This window comes from Myodes glareolus, chromosome 14 (genome assembly GCF_982192425.1).
Source record: "Myodes glareolus chromosome 14, mMyoGla1.1, whole genome shotgun sequence".
Classification (NCBI taxonomy): domain Eukaryota; kingdom Metazoa; phylum Chordata; class Mammalia; order Rodentia; family Cricetidae; genus Myodes; species Myodes glareolus.
This window is the reverse complement of record NC_142039.1, coordinates 9,360,878-9,380,579: the sequence shown is the minus strand read 5'-3', so window position 1 is coordinate 9,380,579 and position 19,702 is coordinate 9,360,878. Positions and strand designations below refer to the sequence as shown.

The 19,702-nt window shown below is 41.5% G+C and overlaps 1 protein-coding gene across 13 annotated transcripts in view; it reads left to right on the top strand.

Annotated features, from left to right (window-relative positions):
* Positions 1-16,153, top strand: part of Mllt10 (MLLT10 histone lysine methyltransferase DOT1L cofactor) — a 154,785-nt gene extending 138,632 nt beyond the window's left edge. For all 13 annotated transcript variants that reach the window (XM_085699030.2, XM_085699032.2, XM_085699031.2 and 10 more), the window contains 9 exons: positions 669-786; positions 2,057-2,129; positions 4,607-4,761; positions 6,810-6,998; positions 7,346-7,434; positions 7,572-7,936; positions 8,879-8,975; positions 12,336-12,530; positions 14,517-16,153. In XM_085699030.2, the coding sequence (XP_085555156.1) occupies positions 669-786; positions 2,057-2,129; positions 4,607-4,761; positions 6,810-6,998; positions 7,346-7,434; positions 7,572-7,936; positions 8,879-8,975; positions 12,336-12,530; positions 14,517-14,561 (1,326 nt within the window). In that variant the 3' untranslated portion in view covers positions 14,562-16,153. The remainder of the gene's footprint in view (positions 1-668; positions 787-2,056; positions 2,130-4,606; positions 4,762-6,809; positions 6,999-7,345; positions 7,435-7,571; positions 7,937-8,878; positions 8,976-12,335; positions 12,531-14,516) is intronic.
* The last annotated feature ends 3,549 nt before the right edge of the window (positions 16,154-19,702 follow it).

Sequence of the window (19,702 nt, the reverse complement as noted above, 5' to 3'; positions counted from 1 at the left end):
TTCATCTGTTTAAAGGTTCATTCTTCCTTATTTGGCACAGGTCCCAGTAAGAGGCCTTCATATTTGTGGTTAGCAACATGAATGAATCACAAACTGTGGAGGAGCTCTTCAGTTAGTAGAGTTGGCGTCCTGCCAAAAACACAGTGCCATATATGGGGTCAGGGCAAAGCTGTGATTGGTTGAGCTCTGCATTGTATAGAAAACATTCTTGTGATGCCTGTTTGCTTTCTTTTAAAACAAAAACAAAACACCACAAGCAGCAGGCTTCCAAGTGTACCAGAATAGGAAGTAACAAAGCACTGTGCAGGTTTTTCTGACAGTAGAGTTAAGCAATAGCAACATGACTTTGAGCAGTTAAAATACTAGAAGTTGAACCTTTGCCTTCTACAGTCCGCTTGTTTTGTACGAAAGGCAGCATTTGTTAAACAAATCTGTTGTCTACCTGCCTGATTTTCTAAATGGCTTAATGAGATTAAAGAATTAGTTCTAAGTTCACAGGGTTATCATACTACTAGGTTTAGATTCACTCCTTAAAAAATATTGTAGTTTTCACAAATTGGCAGACGTCAAAATAGTGTATCTAAAATGGCAAATAGTGCTAGGACTGTAGGAGGTGACCTTAGCTGTTCCAGTCTGAATCAGTGACTGCTGTGCTTCTTTCCATGCAGGCAAATGCCCTCTCTGGACCTTCCCTTAGTCAGGCACCAGCTCATCTGTATGGCAGTAGATTGAATCCAAATCCACCCATGGCCGTTCTCATAGCACAGTCTGAAAGCAACCAAACAGGTAAAGCCCTCCCCGTGCACACTTTCTCTGTTAGTTCATTTTTCTTAAATAAAATAAAAAAAAGTAGAGAAAGAAAAAACAGCTAGGGATTACATTTTTATGTTGCTTTTCTTTTTTTTAAAAAAAGAAAAGAACCACAATTTGAAATAAGTAGACACCATGCTGCAAGCACTGCTGTGTTTTCTCCTGTCTGAAATGTAGCTGTTTGAGCTGAGCCGTGAGCAGCAGGAGTGACAGTGTCTCCTGTGACTTTAGTGACAGATGCTTCAGCCATCTATTCTGTGCAGTGCAAAGAACACAACACTGGGTTTGCTGTGAATAGCCCAAGCCTTTATTTGCATAATTCATGAAATTGAATTACACAAACTTTGTTTTAAAAAAATATCCTGTTAGAGGATTTCTACAGTGTTTAGTAATCCTGTGATTTTTTTTTAAGCCAGTTGATATTTGTAGTATTACTTTAATTACCTCTGCGTTTACTTTGTTTCATTCCATCTTTAAGGGTTTGTTGGCATGTCCTAGTCTGCCTGGGGAGGGAATGGCTTTACCAGTTGACAAGAATGGATCACTCACCATGTCTTTACCCTTCAAGGGCCAGTGGCTGCCTGACTTAGAGTAAGGGGTGGAGGGAACCTGAAAGAGGCCAGAGAGATGCTAAAAGACTCTGCAGGTGAATGAAAGCTACTTGGGAGATGAAGATCTCATCTATATATTTGTCAAGGGTTAAAATCATTTTAATAAAGGTTCTTAGGGTGTTGGGTTTTGTTTTTTTTTTTTTTTTTGCCAATTTGGATATATGTTACATTTACTCTTATGAAGAGTCACTTAATTTTAGTCTTGGCATATATGGTGCTGTAGAAATGTATTTTGTAACTTTGTTCGGGATACGAGGTGTTAAAAAATAAAGCGCATAAGGATTTGCTGTGATGAGCATACAGATCAGCTCTCTACAGCTGTGATTCATTACTTTAACCGTAGAAATTACAAGTGGCTGAGGGGAGGGCAGTACAAATTCAAACCACGCTTCTGTGCTGTAATATTGAAAGGAATGAAAGAAGAGAACATAATCCATGGCCTTCTACACCCACAAAAACGTGTACAGACGACGTTTTACACACTACAGTTCAACGGTTCTCAACAGCAGCATGCCAAGTCTTCCACTGTCATAACTGAGCTTGATATATATTTTCGGAAAACTCAGAGCAAGAGTTTGAAACCTCTTATCTAGTAAGAGAGACACTTTATAATTTCTGAAATATTTACACTGCAGATCAAGATCTCGGAGACAGTAACCGAAGCTTAGTTGGTCGAGGAAGCTCACCGCGAGGAAGCCTCTCACCAAGGTACGCATTGTTCATACTGCAAACCATAGGGAAGGAACACTGAGATTGGGAACTTGGTTATCTTGAGCAGTAAAGTATATATTTGTTGAGGCTATAAAAACATTTTGTAAATAAGAACCCTGTCTAGACAGTCAAGAAAAATGATTCTCAATTAATTGAAATATTAATTTTAAACATGTTATTAGATTTCTAAGCTAAAAGGAATACATTTTCATATGTTTTTAATCAGTTTGAAATATTTATCATTTGTATATTTAATTTCTGATATAATTAATGCATTGACTTGGGTGATCATTTTTTACATAAAATATCTGAAGATTCAAACCCAAGACTATCACTGTTGGGTTACAGCTTTGGCTAAGTCTCTTAGATGCTACCCTACAAATGAAGATTTTAATAAGTCCCTCTATTTCCTTTTAGATTGTTTGAAGCAGAGTATAGCCAATATGTTATGTGTTTCATTAATTTTCTTAGGTTTTAGGTGGTACTACTGAACCACCCAACACTGTTTAATCTATCAGAGTGGGAGTATGGAGCTATAGAACTTCTGTTCTAAAGAGGGCTGTTGCTGTGGAGTGGGTGTCAGTTTGTAGACGGGCATGGAGTTTAGTGCTGTCTGTTTTCTTATTCCATTTTCAACCTCTGCATCCTTCTCTAGTTTGCTTTTTCTGTGTTCTCCAGTTTTATAAACTCTGCCTTACATTAAGTTGGTTGAGGGTAAAAACAGAAGGAAAAGCCAATTCTTGGTTCTTTTCATATAAGGAAGAAAGTAACTGCAAATGAGAACCTTTCATATTCTGACACGAGGAACATTCAGGTTGACTACCCAGTTGGGGAATGTTTTTAAGGAGTACTTTCTTTGTCCTTATAGACACTCGTCCAGTAACCTCACCCGTTTCCTAATGGTACCTTGAGTATACCTTCCCCACATAATTCCGGTAGTAAGCAACTATATGTAAGAAGTAATGCTGTTTTTCCTTATTAAACCAGAGATCGGAACTACAGAATGAGAGAGTTATGAAATTGCTGGTCTGTAATTTTATATTGTATTTCTGTACTGTTAAGTTTCTTTTCAGATGAGACTGTTAATGGGATCTTGCTCCTGTTTAGTACAGGAAGAGTTTTCTTGTCCCTCTTAAACCTAAAACATTACACAAGTTATGTAAAATGTGTTCAGAATCCCTTAGTGCAATTTTGCTTCGTGAAATTTTTATTTTTTTAAAAACAGGCCATAGTACAGTGAATGATACTAAATTATCTTTAGTGTGCATTTAGAACGCTACATTACTCTTTAAATATCAGCCTGGAGTGGTCCAACTTATTCTTCCATAACGTGTTCAGAAAATAGCGGCCAGCTCTTGATGCTTGCCTCACGGCTTGGAGTCCTCCTTTTAAGGGATCGCTGTATAACAAGCTTATGACAGAAGCGCTGGTGCATTGCTAGCAGACGCTGTGTTCCAGCTGTGCACCCGTGAGCAAGCCACAGAAGCCCCTCCCAAATCCCCACACCTCCTTTCTCCTTATTTGAACATGGAGTCTGTAAAACCACTTTCTAGAAAATACTCAGAAAACTTAATATCTTTCCTGATATAAAGGTAGAGTGGAGACCAGATACCAAAGATGCCTCAACCCCATTTATTTATGTAAAATCAAAACTGGACATGGGAACATTACATGTTCATTTTCATTCATCTCTGTTTGAAGAACTAACCTAAACATTTTAAAAATTAAAAATTTAAAAAAAATCTGCATTCTATACATAAAATTGCTTTGTACTGAATGATCTTCCTTAGAACTGAAACAGGTTTTCATTTTCAATTCAGAATCGTTAGATTTTCTTTTCACTGAACTTGAGAATTTCCTTGGTTGTGAATTCAAAAGTCTCCCACAGTGTTACACTTCTGATAGTGTTTATATTAAGAAGACAGTGGTAGAATTTTCTGGCTATTTTAATTTAATGTGTATGTATGCTTTGCCTGCATGTATGTATGTGTACCACATGAAGACGTAGTGCCCAGGGTGGTCAAAAGTGTGCATCAGGTCCTCAGGAATTAGAGTTACAGATGATTGTGGCCACCATGTATGTTCTGAGCACTAAACCTGGGTCTTCTGCAAAAGCAGCCAGTTCTCCTCACCCTGAGCTGTCTCTGCAGCCGCTTCCCCTTTCTGAGTAAAGTTCTCCTACTGTCTGTTTCCCGTATCTCATAAAGAAAGCCATACTGTTTGCTTGCAGTCTGTTTCAGAGATTATTAGTAGTTTGTTTTCTAATGATTTTTTTTAAATTTCCTTCTGTGTTCAGCTATTTTAATTTCTCATTTAGGGAGGAAGAATGATAATGACTCAATTATGGTTTTATGAGACCTGATACCTCTGCCATAGGCCACTTGGTACCAGAAATATTTGTACAGGAAAAGGGGCTATGCACAGCTACTTAGAAGCATTCCCTTTTTTAACTTGAGAATTAATATTTTTGACAGATCCCCTGTAAGCAATTTACAGATTCGCTATGATCAACCAAGCAATAGCAGTTTGGAAAATCTGCCTCCAGTAGCAGCAAGTATTGAACAACTTTTGGAGAGGCAGTGGAGTGAAGGACAGCAATTTTTATTAGAACAGGGCACTCCTAGTGACAGTAAGTATTCTTTTTCTTGTGTCTAAAAATGGAACAGCATTGGGTGGAACGACACATAGATTAATGGATGCAGAAGAAACTGTTTACCAAGATAATAATGACATGACGGCATACACTTCGTATAAGTAGTGGCGGTATGGTGCTAGGCTTTGGCAGAGCTGACTCTACAGTGTTAACTCCAAACTTGTCTTTGTATGATCACATGCAAGGGTTTGGTTTGGTGTGGTGTGGTTTTTAAGTTCTTTATTCTTTTATTTTTGGAATTGGGAGTAATACTATACCTGTAACCTAGGGTTGTTATGAAGGTAAATTACATGAAAAGTTGGGAAAATTGCCTTAAGTGCTTTTTGTTAGCTGGTTATTGTTGAAACACAGCATAGCATGCTGCTCTTTCTCTGTCATACTATACTTCGTTTTTGTCAGCTTGTGGAAACACACAGTGTCTCCTCTCAGCCTAGCATTTGAAAAATATATGCCTACTCCCAGAGATCTTTTAAAACAATTTATCTAGGGGCTAGAGAGATGGCTCAGCAGTTAATAGTGCTGGCTGTTCTTCCAGAGGACCAGGGTTCAATTCCCAGCACCCACATGACAGCACACAACTGTCTGTAACTCCTTTACAGGGTATCGAACACCCTACACAGACATGTATGCAGGCAAAATACCAATGCACATAAAATACAAATAAATAAATTAAAAATATTTCTAGTCAGGGATAGCTAGGTATCTGTTTTACAATTTAAAGAATGATAATTAGGCAGGCTTGGTGATACCTGTTTCTAATTCTGTCACTTAAGAGATAGAAGCAGGTGGCACATGCCCTAAATCCCAGCACTTGTGAGGTAGAGGCAGTCGAATCTCTGTGAGTTTGAGGCCAACCTGGTCTTTATAGAGAGTTCAGGCCTCGTCAAGGGTTCCTTGTTGAGACCCTGTCCCCTGAAAAGGAATAGTAATTAGCAAATTTTATATTTAATTGAAATGTTCACCATATTTTTGAAATTATATGATGTGCATTGTATATACATATTTAGTACTTTTAAGCATTAAAACTACAAGGGAAAATACCAAAACAAACAAAACAAAACAAAACAAAACCCAGAAAAAGCAAAGTTGGAACAGATGAGGGAGAAGAGCAGGTGGTTTCTGTCACTTTGGCATGGAAGATTTCACTCTTTGTTTTAGGAAAACAAGATTTTTTTTTTTTTTTTTAGTTGCTAGTGAGCCATGTGCTTTAAATGGATATTTTTATGAATGGTGCCTCTGCCTAAAACTGGCGATTGTGAGGAAATTGATGTGCAGATAACCTTTTACAGGTTAACTGGAGGGTGGGTCTCATCTGGACTTCCCTTAAGGGAGAAAGTTTTGTCTTATACTGCTAGAGCTGTGGTTGTCTGGAGACCCCGAGGTTCTGTTAAGCAAATACAACTTTTTAATAGCTGGAGTTTTTAAAGTGTCCATCACTGTGGCCTAACAGCAACACTCTTGATTATCAGCTGGAAGTCCCACCCTTGGAGGAATTAACACAGCATCTGAGGTGGTCTGGCAGGGCTGGATGCTTGTTAACAGATGAGGCCTTTCTCCTGGAAGAGAGAAGTAGCAGGGTGCAGATACAGCGCTCCCTGCTGGGGAGCCTGCAGAGAGACAGGCTGAGCAGCTGGGATGGCAGGCTTTCTGCTGGGTGTCTGGTGGCATGCTTGTGTTTTGTTGAGGCTGCTGCTACTGCTGTTACTGTTTTGGGTTCTTGAGGAAACAAATGCCATCTTTTTCTGAGGATAAAAACCTACTTGAACTTGATTAGGTTGGGGTTCTATTTATTTGATCAATATTGGCAGCAAATCTTCAATGTGTCACGTGTAGGAACAGTCTTCCTTTGTGTATACACTCCTATATCTATCTGTATTCAAATTTAGGAATAAAGCTCAGTCATTCGGTATACAGAATTTCCACATTTTCATTTCATTTCTAAAGCAGTTGATGCTTTGACCATAAAAGTCTTAGTCATGGGAGTGGAGTTGCCATTACTGAAAGTCACACAAATGATTTGCTAGTTTTAGGAATGCTGAAGTCATTACACCAACTTCAAGTTGAAAATCGAAGATTAGAAGAGCAAATTAAAAACTTGACTGCCAAAAAGGAACGTCTTCAGTTACTGAACGCACAGCTTTCCGTGCCTTTTCCAGCAATAGCAGCCAATCCTAGTCCACCTCATCCGATACACACATTTCCTGCACAGACTGGTGAGTGTTGAAGGAAATGTCACCTACATAATCAGCAGTAACTGGTTACCAGTTATGTGAAGAGGTCGAAACAAATGGTGGGTTACTTCTGAGGGACATAGACAACCCCTGTTAATTGTCTTGAGTTTGTTTTCATTTCAGTGCATAGTTTAATGGTAAAATTTATTTAAATGATCTCAATTGACTTAAAGCTACAGTATTCAGCACTTACCCCTGCCCTATTGTAATTAGCTTTAGGAATAACAGGACAATAGACTTCAGCATATGTTTTTAAAGTAGCCTTTAATTTTACACATAATACAATTAATTTAACAGAGTACTTTTTTTTAATCTTTTACTCTTTTTAGCTCCTACTACGGATTCGTTGAACAGCAGTAAGAGCCCACATATAGGAAACAGCTTTTTACCTGACAATTCTCTTCCTGTATTAAATCAGGTAATTTTTTTGTGTGTGGTTATATTCATTTGTATGTTTTACTTGTGAATAGTAGCATATTACACTTGATTTTAAATTATTTTAAACAGTTTTGATGTGTTCTTTCCAACGTGTGTTTTTCTTCTTCCTTACACTAGGACTTAGCGTCCAGCGGACAGAGCACCAGTGGTTCTTCTGCCCTTTCTACCCCCCCTCCTGCTGGGCAGAGTCCAGCTCAGCAAGGGTCCGGAGTTAGCGGGGTTCAGCAGGTCAATGGTGTGACAGTAGGGGCACTAGCTGGTGGAATGCAGACTGTAACATCCACCATTCCTGCCGTGTCTGCAGTTGGTGGAATAATTGGAGCTTTGCCAGGTAACCAACTGGCAATTAATGGCATCGTAGGAGCTTTAAATGGTGTGATTCAGACCCCTGTCACAATGTCCCAGAACCCCGCCCCCCTCACCCACTCCAGTGTACCACCTAATGCGGCACATCCAATGCCGGCAGCTGCACTGACTAACAGGTAAGAAACTGACTTCAATGGAGTTTTTATTATTTTTCTTTTGTTTTATTTTCCATGCAACATGTTATCACTGTTGCCCTTGTTCTGGATTAGGAGTTTTAATGTATTTTGTAGAAGTTCTCTAGGAAAATGGCTACCCAATCTCATTGAGTAAGTGCTTGTTACTCATTGTAATTTTTAGACTGATAAAATTCAATTAAAAATCAGTTTCAGTAAGATAATATATACATTCCATGTTGAAAATGTCATTCCCATTTTGTGATATGTGGCTTTAAATGTTGCTCTTTTTTTTTTTTAAGATTTATTTATTCTGTATGCAGTATTCTGCCTACATGCATGCCTGCAAGCCAGAAGAAGGCACCAGATCTCATTATAGATGGTTGTGAGCCACCATGTGGTTGCTGGGAATTGAATTCAGGACCCTTAGACGAGCAGGCGGTGCTCTTACCCACTGAGCCATCTTTCTAGCCCCCTAAATGTTATTCTTTCTTATCCCCTCCTTCTATATATGTTTATCTTACTCTGCAAAGGTATTATGGCAGACATGTGATACTAGTTCTGCAAGATTTAGCAGCACAAGCACAATTTTGATATTCTCTAATCAAAACTTTGATATTCTCTAATCAAAAATTTTGATGAAGCAAGGGATAGATGATTATTACATATACTTTATTACAAACCCATAAATTGTGTTTGTGCTTATTTAAAATGACTTTTAAATAAGTCTTTAATAAAAAGACTTTTAAATAAGACTTTTAAATAAGTCTTTTGACAGTGCGTTCCTGCTTCATTGTATACATGTGTATAGAAAAAAAGAATGATTTGTGCATAATGAAGTGTTGTAGGTAAAGCTGAGTTTGTTAAATGCCTACTGGAAAGGCTGCCTTTGACACCATCCCTGAGAAGGCTGCCGTAGAAATAAGGGTTGCAATGATTTTTCAGTGCCTCGGGGCTAGGACTCCTGTCCGACCAGCAGAGACAGATGTTCATCCAGCAGCAGCAGTTCCAGCAGCTGCTTAACTCCCAGCAGCTCACACCCGTAAGTTCTTTGAGATTTTTTCTCTTTTTTCTTTCTTTCTTTCTTTCTTTCTTTCTTTCTTTCTTTCTTTCTTTCTTTCTTTCTTTCTTTTTTTTTTTTTTTGTTAGAGTCTGGTACTATATACTATAATAGATGTTGATTATGGTAAAGACCCCTCTGTTGTGAATGGCTATCCATAAAGTTGCCTTACCCTTTGACATAACCTATACCATCACATTTGTTGATTGTTTTACAAATGTTAGAACATGTATTGTAGGGCTTACTAGGCTCTGGGGATTGGAAGCAAGCTGTAACTTCCTGGTGGTTCACTCTGAGAGGGGAGGTAATGAGTACACCAATTCTTATGTTGGTGATAAATTTCAAAAAGGCAAATGAAATAGGGTTAGGGCTTTAGATGGTCCAAGGGATGAAGTAAGGTGAGGGCCATTTTACTTTCCATGGTGTTGGGAGTAGAACCTGGGGCCTCAGTGTGATAGGCTTGCTGGACTAGCATCCTGTTATGGCTCTCCATCACGAGTTTGAGTTTTAGATGGACTGGTCCAAGCTTCATGGGAGATGGCATTTGAACCATCATTCTGCCACCTCTCTCTAATAGTTAGATCAGCTGTGCTGATCCTGCTTCATTCATGCCCTAGTTTTCCTTCTTTCTTAAAGGATTCATTGGAGAATATTGAACTTGAACAATGATAAATGATAGTGATCAAGGGTTTAGAAAGATTAGTTGCTTTATGGAATCTGTTTTTGGAGGGAAGAAAGATGGGTTCAAAAGAAATAGGAATCACAAACAGTTTGTATCCTGATACAGTGCCATCTCTGGTAAGATATCTATAGAATTGTATATTTTGCTGATAACAAGAAAAAGAGGAACCTTGAACAGTTGGGTGTTGACTTTTACAGACATGTAGGGGAACAGAAAGGAAGTCATTTTCCTGAGAAATAGTAATTCCCTTATCACATACAGTTCATCCTTCAGACCCATGGGTTCCCCATCTGTTGGTTCCTTTGTTTTCAAATCAAAAATATTTAAAAACAAATATGCATTTGTTCTGAATTGTTTTTGCTACAATTCTCTGGACAACACTGTTTAACTATACATTATTATTCATTATTTTCTTTGTATTCTAGCAATGGTTTTGAAGTGTATGGGAGAGTTACACAAGTTAAACACAGACACTATGCCTTTTTTGGAGACAGAGTATTGATATGGATCCCTAGCTGGCTTCGAATTCATAGTCCTCCGTCAGCCCCTCAAGTGCTGCGATTTCAGGCATGTGAAAAGCAGCTTTTTAACCATGTCCCAAAGATGTAAGATAAAGTTTACTTCTAATATTTTAGTGTATTGGATAGGATAGCACATGCCTGTAATCCTAGCACTTGGGAGTGGAAGCCAGACTAACCATATGAGACAGTTTTAGAAAACCAAAATCCCACCCTCGTGTTGGCCCCTATCACTACCACCATTTGTCTACGCACAGATGGTGACAGACTTCTAAGTCCAGTGGTCATTTCCTTGTGTCTTCCTGACCTGGCAGTTACATCTGACAGCTGCCATTCCCTCCAGCTGCTGTGACATCACAGTCCTACCTAGCTAGTCCATTTTGTTCCCCTTTTGGATCTTCTTCTTCTCTTCAACCTTCCTAGCAATGCCCTTCACTCTCAGGTGTTTCTGAGTGGTCCATGTGCAGATGTAGGCATCTTCAGATTAGACCTCTGTCCAGAGCATTCCACTCTGGATCCGCCTGCTTACTACATAGCTGCCCTTGCACTCACAAGTCCTAGAGTGAGCTACCGTGCTTGGCTGCCCCACTCGCCCCAACTTTATTCTTGCGGTTGCTAAAGTCAAAAACTATAGTCATTTTTTACATACTCCAGTGACTTCATCAAGTAATCCCTTCTCATTTCACTGGGTGTGATGGCACACAACTTTAATCCCAGCATTCAGGAACAGAGGTAGGCACTCCATATAAATGAGTTTCAGGCAGGACAGGGCTGCATAATGAAACCATGTCTGTCCCCTCTACTCAACTTTCTCCTGACTTCCCAGCTGGCCTCTCCTGGTCTCAGTGGGAACCCTGCATTCTTTTCCCTCCTTAACTGCTGGCCAGGACTGCCTGCCAGCCTCATTGGGCTCTTGTAGGTCCAGACTGTATCCTCACAAGGTCTCATTGAGAACCTAGAAATGTTCCTTATCCACTTCCAGTGTCCTCCAAGTCTTCGTCCTATGTTAACTTCACAGAGTTGCCCTGACTACTTAATGCATCCTCACAGACTTTGTCTAGCATTGTTTCTCATTCCCTAGGCAGGCAGGGACACTGACCATCATATTTCCCAGACAGCTAATTACAGTGTCTAATCATCAGCATCCAGGAAATCTATGTTGAAAGGAATTTATGCTTGCTGAAAAGAAGAATCCAAAACTACAGCAAAAAGAATACTTGTTAAGAGTGAATAGCAACTTTTAGATATGTTAGAAAAGAGTTAATGGCAGGGTTTGGCCCTTGGGATGCAGGTGTAAAGTAGCTAGCTAATGGCAGTGTGATTGCCTGCTGCAATTGGTCCCTCTGGTGCTGTGACAAAACACTGACCCAAGCAATGTACGGAAGAAAGGGCTTGTTGTAGCCTACAGGTTTACCATCCAGGGAAACACAGCAGGAACTCTGCTTACTGACTTACCCCTCTTGGCTTGTCCAGCATGCTTTCTTCTCCACTCTGTCTTGGGGTGGCACTCTCTTCAGTTGCCTGGGCCCTCCTACATTAGTCACTAGCCAAGAAAATGCCCAACAGACTTGTCTGTAGACCAGTCTGATGGAGGTATCTTCTGAGTTAAGGATCTCCCTTCAGATAACATGCTTGTGTGTGAACCAGAGCCAGAGCAGCCCAGTGCTCGAACTGCTGCTGTTCCCACTCTGTGTTCACGATGGACAGCCTCATTTGAATACACTTCTCCTATCTTTACTTTGCTGTGTTTTAAAAATGGTCAATTCTCAGGTGGTCCTGGGGATTTCAGTAAATGGTTATTACCTAGTGCAATTGTTTTTCTAGATGCAGCTATTTATTTATTCCTTCATTTATTCATCCATTCATCCATTTATTCTGATTAGGCTCCATCATATAACCCTGACTGGCATGGCACTACATAGACCAAGCAAGCCTGGAAATTCATAGAAATCCGCCTGCTTCTGCTTGTCGAATGCTGGAATTAAAGGCCTGAGCCATCACACCCAGCTCTTGTAGCTCTTTTTTAATAGTGTGAATGTCATTTACTTTTAAATAATAGTGTAAAAGAAATAAAAAAGGAATGTTTTGCTGACAATTGTATTCTCTGACTGAAGCTCATCTTCTCTCGCATTTTTGTTGAAGGAACAGCACCAGGCCTTTCTGTACCAGCTAATGCAGCAGCAGCACCCACCTGAGCTCCAGCAGCTACAGCTCCCTGGGCCCACACAGATCCCCATCAACAACCTCCTTGCAGGCACTCAGGCGCCCCCACTTCATACAGCCACCACCAACCCCTTTCTCACCATCCACGGGGACAACACAAGTCAGAAAGTCACGGTAAGTATGTTTCGTGATATACTTTGGGAGGCAAAGATCATAGTGAGCAGAGATGGGTGAGTGCTGTTTAGCCAATGTTTCCTTCATAAAACCAGTTGTTTCAGCAACTGGATATTGTAAATAGGTCTGAGCCAATTGAATTTCCATATGAGGTTTGAAGGCATTTTCCAAAATGTTTTAGTTAGCGAGATATGAGATAGCCCATTCAAAACAGATTATTTAAAACGAGATTTTAATTTGTTTATACAATTTTTCTCCCTTCGATTTTATGTGTTTAATTATTTTGTTCCAACGTGCTTTTTAAAATGATGTTACATATTTGATAGGGTAAATATGCAAACTTAGGGCAGTATTCTGAACTTTGTACCAGATTCCTTAAAAACATTGTACCAGAGAGAAGACTGCAGTACTTGAGGGTATCCAAAGCACCCGAGTTCAGCTTCAGCCCCACAGCCGCAACTGCTTGTAACTCCAGCTCCAGGAGGGCCATGCCCTTCCCTGGCTTCTGTAGGCCGCTGCGCACACGTGCATAAACCTACGGACAGTTGCACACATACACAAATTTTAAATCTTCAAAAAATTAATTGTAATCACAATTTTAATAGAATATAAAACTTCAATGTATTGATTTTATGATTTGTAAGTCAGCATCTCGCCCTTTGGTAACTGAAGATGGGTGAGACCGCACGAACAGCCTGTGCACAGGAGCTTGGGTTAGGGCTGCTTCCCTGTGTTAGTTCCCCAACCCCAGGTGAGGACAGATGCATGGAAGAGGAAGGCACTGCACTAGAGCAGGGAAGCCAGGTCAGGAGCCAGAAGGAGGAAGAGGCCTGGAGATTGGGTGGGCAAGGGACTCAGGAATGTTAGCACTGGTATTGCCATGCTCCATTGCTTTGAGATTTCTCTCCTGTTTTAATGTTAACCTTCAGAAACATTGGTGTCCATTTAGTAATGAATACTGCTTCAAAATCTGGGCTAGTTATTGAGAGTCCTTTGTATTTGTCCTCTTCTGTGCCTGCTTCCTGAGTGTGAGTACTGTCACCACGGATCTTGTCCCCTTTCTCCATCAGTGATTCTGTGTTTATTTGTATGGACATGTGATACCATCTCCCATGGATATGTTCCATATTTAAAATAGGTTAATTATAAGCCACTTGTTCCCAAGTTATGCAATATGAGATACTTTAAATGGAAGAATCATAATAATAATTGGAGAATAGCCATCCTCCTGGGGTGTTTCCAGTACATGCCTGTAAACTGCTTGGGTGGCTGCAGCAGGGGATCATGAGTTAGAGTCAAGTCCTGAGTCATGTAGAGAGACCTCTTCTGTCTGACAATCTGTCTGGATCTCTCTCCCCTTCCCCCAACACCTTCTCAAAGACAGGGTCTCTACAAAGTCCTAGATGTTCTAGAATTCACTTTGTAGATTAGGCTGGCCTCAAACTCATGGAGATCCACCTGCTTTGGCTTCTGAGTACTGGGACTAAAGGTGTGCACCACCACACCTGCCTGAGACCCCATCTCAAACACACAACAGAGCACTGAGAGGAGAGTGGACTGTGAGGGAAGTCGTGGGGTCCCTGCAGGTCCCAGGTCCATGGGATACACTGTCATTGAGAGGATAGGTACGGCCCCCTCAGAAAACATACAACATTGTGGTCAGAACAGTGGCTTTCTTAGTCCATAAAACTGCAGTATTGGCTATACTTTGCTTCTCTTTGGAAAAGTGTATATGAAAGGGCAATTTTGCACCCCTTCCTTGGGGACTGTTGAAGGACGGGCACACCACCTTTATGCCTTCACATATGCCCAGTGTGGTTTCTAAAGACTTTCTTAGAAAACTCATGTTCATTGTACTGCAGAGTAGCCAGCTTCAGGATAAACCACATGTGCTGCTTGTATCAGTTACAGTCTTAGTTAGAGGGTATTGTCTTGGCCAGAATTGATTGTACTAATGCTTCTAATTTGTTTTGTTTTGAATCACAGAGACTTAGTGATAAAGCTGGACCTGTAGCTCAGGAGAAAAGTTGACACTGAAAGCCTCCTCTGCTCCTGCTCCCCCGGGCGGCTGCTGCAGCTCTGCACAGCTATGATGACGGAAGAGGCGGCAGGGGTACACAGGAAAGGCATCACGTGTGCTCTTGGGAGGCTTTGCTTTAGTTTTCCTGTCACTTTGTTGCACTGAAATGAAATTCCTATATCCCCATCCCCTGCCAGAGTGTTTGAACTTTGGAAGAAAAATAAATAACTTTTTTGTCAATGATATAAAAAAAATGATAAAAAATGATAAACATGCAGAGTTTATCAACCCAAGAAAATGTAATGTGCTTGCTACCCAGCTGGTTTTGTTACACGTTGAAGACACAGATAGGAAGACTAAAGACTTCTCATTGGCAAACCACGTGGTTTATTGTAAAAGTTGGGATATGAAATATGATCTCATTCGGGATAGAATGTGGCTGCTCTTTAGGGCACAGCGTAAGTTTTGAGAATTGTCCACCTTCTATTCCTGCAATTGTAGTCACTGACCACCGTGATCATACAGGTCCTCACCTGGGGCTTTGCAAATGCTTTAAAAATTCCATTGTAATGAGATTTGTCCGTTTGCTGATCAGGTTAGGATGGAAACACCTGCTTCTGCTGACAGTCTTGCAAAAAAGAATATTTTTTTATTGTTAAAATCTATTCCATTTAAAGAGATCTTGAGTTAAGTGAGTTCTAAGGCTGCTGGGAAAACCAGATCAATTGGAAATGAATAATTTTTTTTCAGAAAGAGACACCAATGTGGAAACTGCTGGTAGGGTCTGGCCTAGATCAAGTGCCTGTTCGGACTCCAAATGAAAGGGCTCCAGACAGCAGAGTCGGCCACTGTGCCAGCAGCCGTCCCCGAGCCTCTGCCTTTGTTGAGACTTCTCTACGCCACTGTCGAGCTCATGCAAACTCTTACCTGGGTATTTGTCCACTCATGACTCACAAGGAAGCAAGTGGATTGGGGAGAGTATATACAATCAACCTCTCAGGAGTGCCCATAGGAATGAATGGGCCACCACAGTTCCTAAGATCTGTCTCTCAGCATTTTGACTTTGGATAGTCACACTCTTGATTGTGACAATATGGCAGACGGGTAGGTTAAACAATTGGGGATATAATCATTGATCTGTTTCTGAAATGCATGACTTACTAGTGGAAAAGGCCCAACTGCAGTTCGACCTCCACTGTGCTTAGCTGGAAGAACAAGCTAGCTCTGCAGTCTGTCTCCTGGTGACACTGCACAGTTCTTACCTCACTTCTGTAAATACAGTTTGTGAATCTGTTTTGTAATGTGAAAAATTCATAAGATAACATTGATATTTTGATTTGTAATATTTCTAATTGGTAGATTTAATTGAAAAGTAAAATTAATTTATTTTTATATGTTCAGGGGAATTTTAAAGTCAAACCTTTTGTAGATAATTTCAAAGAATCAGTGTGGTTTATTTTACTTATTTAACCCACTGGTTGTTATTCTGTAACAATTTGTATAAATGGTAAATTTTGAATGTGCTGTTATTTTCCTTAGATGTAAAATTCCACATGTATTAAAATGTACAAAGTTTTGTTAATAAAATTTAATGATGTTTATAGCCCTGTGCCCTTCTCTTTTGGACAGATGTCTGTCCTGAGCCCATGGACCCTCATGTGTGCCATGCTCCTTAGCACTGCGGTGTTTGTTCGGTACCATCTTAGAGTTGTCTGACTTCTCAGGGGTGGGCTGTGCAGAACAGCATGGAGCAGATTATCAATGGCCAGAGATGGCAAGTGATTGTTGAGAGAGTATGGGGTGTGTCCATAGTAAGAGGACAGAGATGGTTAATTATACTACATTAGCCGGATGGTGATGGCGCACACCTTTAATCCCAGCACTTGGGAGGCAGAAGCAGATGGATCTCTGTAAGTTTGAGGCCAGCTTGGTCTACAAGAGTTAGTTCCAGGATAGGCTCCAAAGCTACAGAGAAACTCTTATCTCACCCCCCCAAAAATTATACCACATTAAAAAAAAAATAACATACACAACTGATTAAAGACTAAGTCCACTTGTTCACCGAGTAAAATAGGGCATTCTCTGAAAGAGAATACAGATGTGTTTAGTGACCCTTGGGTGAAGGATGCCTCAGGATGTAGAGGTGTGTTGTCATTTCTTCTTGGTAATCAAGAGTTGAGTGATCAGAAAAATTCAATCCTAGATACCTAACTATTTTATTTTAATTGAGACGGGGTAGGGGGGGCTTGTGTGTCCTGGTCAGCTCAACTCAGTCTGTAGCTAAGGGTGGCCTTGAACTTGTGATCCTTTTGCCTTTGCTTCCTGGGTTACAGGTATGTGCTGTCTCTCCTGGTTTATCTGGTGCTAGGATAGAACCAAGGGTTTATGCAAGTACTTCTGGGGGAGCTACATCTCCATCCTTGAGCTCCCAACTTTATCATGGACTGACAGTTAGGTTTGTGGAAAGACACAAAAAATTGCCTTTAGAAAGTCTTTTCTGTTGGGCAGATGTGGTGGTTCACACCCACAAACCCAACGTCATCCGCTTCTCCAGAGGGCTCAGGTTCAGTTCCCAGCATCCATGTGGTGATTAACTATTTATAACTCTACTTTTAGGGTGAGTGATGCTGTCTTTGGGCCTCAGGCCACAATGCACATAAATGGTACATATATGCACATGGAAGCAAACATTCACCCAAAATGGGAGAAAAAAATATTGTCTGGTCTTCATTTGACAGTTGTGGTTACTCTAGGGTCTAAAGATTTGTTCACTCAGTTGCTAAACTGTCACCCAACCAAAGGAGGGAAGGGGATACTCCTCATAGCTCTGGGCAGTTTATAGGAGGAAGAGGCTCTTAGGATGATGTGTCCCTTTGCTACGCTGAATAGGCCATGTGCTTCAAGTCGCTGAATAGGCCATGTGCTTCAAGTCGACAGAGGCAGGTGCAGCTGGACTGGTGTGTACCACAGGGAGGTAGAGGCAGGAACTTCAGGAGCTCAAGGTCAGCAGAATTCAAGGTTATCCAAGTTCAAGTCTAATCTGGGCTACTTGAGATCCAGTCTCTAGAGCCAGTAGAAAGAAAATGAACCGGCCACCCTGGAACCATCTTTCTGCTAAATTAAAGCAACCCTTTAAAGTAGGATGGCAGTGTTACTGCAGCACTGGTGCCCTGGGCCTTGGAGGTGGTGGACAGTTGCTTCACTCCTGACCTGTGCCCTTAGCCAGGAAGCTCTGTTAAGTCTGAGGTCGATGTCAGTTCCAGCTACATTTACTCTTTTCTCAGTGTTTACAGTGTTATATCCAAATCTGCAAAGTCCCTGCAAAAGCCAACAAGGAGACCGAGTCCCGTATGTATAAGCAAAGAGCCTTTATTTTATGCAAGTTTGCAAAGTTGGTCTCTCCACATGTCCAACGTATTGGAATAATCAGAGAACTCTGAGCTCAATTAGAATAGGGTTTTATAGTAAAAAGGTGGAGGTGAGGGGTTTCCTCTTCTGAACTCAAAGGGCAACAGACATGTGGGGTGCACAGATATACATGAAGGCAAAATACACAAAAATCTTTAAAACAAATTATCTTAAAGGTTTTAAATTATATGTATTTGTGTGCATGTGTGTATGTGGGCTGGTTGTGTTGGACAACTTAGAGACTTTAGAGACTGGCACACACTTCCCATCATGTGGTTCCTGGAGCTTGTCAGCCAGTGGCATTATCCACTTACCCAGCTCCCAGCTCCTGAAGTCTCTGTCTTTTTTTTTCCTTTCTTTCAAATTCTGCCTGATGGCACCTGTTTTTCTCCTTGACTGGCTAACAGGATCCCTCAAATTTTTGGCCACACAGCCTGCTCCTGTGGGGCACTCAGTCCCCTGTTGTAAGCGGGTCAGTGCTTAGCCCTTGCAGACACAGCAGACTTTGGATGTAGTCAATGCCTGTTTGCAGTCTCCCATTTGGCAGCCAACTGAATCTTCATGTATGTGAGTCCACTGTGGGGGATTCTCCTTGGGACTATTGACCTGGGCCGTGAAGGATGGACCACTCTGGTTTCATGGTGTGCCATGAGAGCTTCCCCCAGTCTGCAGTGGGCAGCTCTGACATTGCAGTGGCCGACACTCCCTTGGCCTTGGGTTTTACTGTAGAACTTTGGGGGAAGCTTTGTCCCGTCAAAGCTGCCCAGCTTGTCTTGTGAAGAGACACAAGTCATGACTAGGCATGAGTCTCAAAGCTCGTGTGTGCAGTAGCGTATTTCATAATGTAATCAAAACCCAGGACCAGGAAAAAGTCAGGACAGACTTGGGCCACCGGAAGAAAACAGGTGCTCCCCTGAGTGCCATGCTGTCCTAGTAGAGCCTTGTGGAGTGACAGACTTGCAGGAAGGAGGAGCAGGGTGTATCCAGAAGGCCCTGAGGTAGCCAGGCTGGGAGCAGGAGCAGGAGAGGGCCGGGCCTGGCCCTGGCACAGCTGTGCTCCCATCGCCAGTCTGGGGTCAAGCTGAACTCTCCACTCCCACAGTTCTGTCCCCACACTCCCAAAAGCCAGAGTGCTGGGCCACAGGGATGGGGTGCAACTCTGTCCCCTACAGAACTTTGTTTCTAGAGAAGGCAGTGCAGCCCAGGCTTCAGCTCTTCAGCACCACCAGTGGGTGCCCTGGCTGTCGGAGGTGGGTGGCAGAGCAGGTGGGGCTGTGGGAATGGCCAGGCTCTGGTCAGAAGTGGGCAGGATTCAATATGATGCCTGCATCCCACTGCTGCACTCCTCCGCAGAGACCAGCATTGTGACAGAACAGTAAGTCACTGGTAGATAGTTCCTTGTCTGTCTGACATAACGTCTATTGTGAAGTGCCAGCCATGGAGTCCCAGGCCTCCTGCTTGCTAAACAAATGCTCAAGTGTTTCGCTGTATTCCTGGTAGCAATCTCCTGTGAGATGAACAGCTGGCAGAGACTTTCTCCCGCTTTCTAAGCTCTCTCCCCACATGATTAACTGTCTTTGGCTGTGTAGGTTTTGGCTTATCATGGGCCCATTTGACACATGATCTACCACTTAGGGACCAAGACTTCAACACATGAGCCTTTTGAGGGGACAACTCATTTTAAAAACTAAGAATATCAGACAATGTAGATTCAAGTATTTCCCACATTGTAGGCAATTTCCAT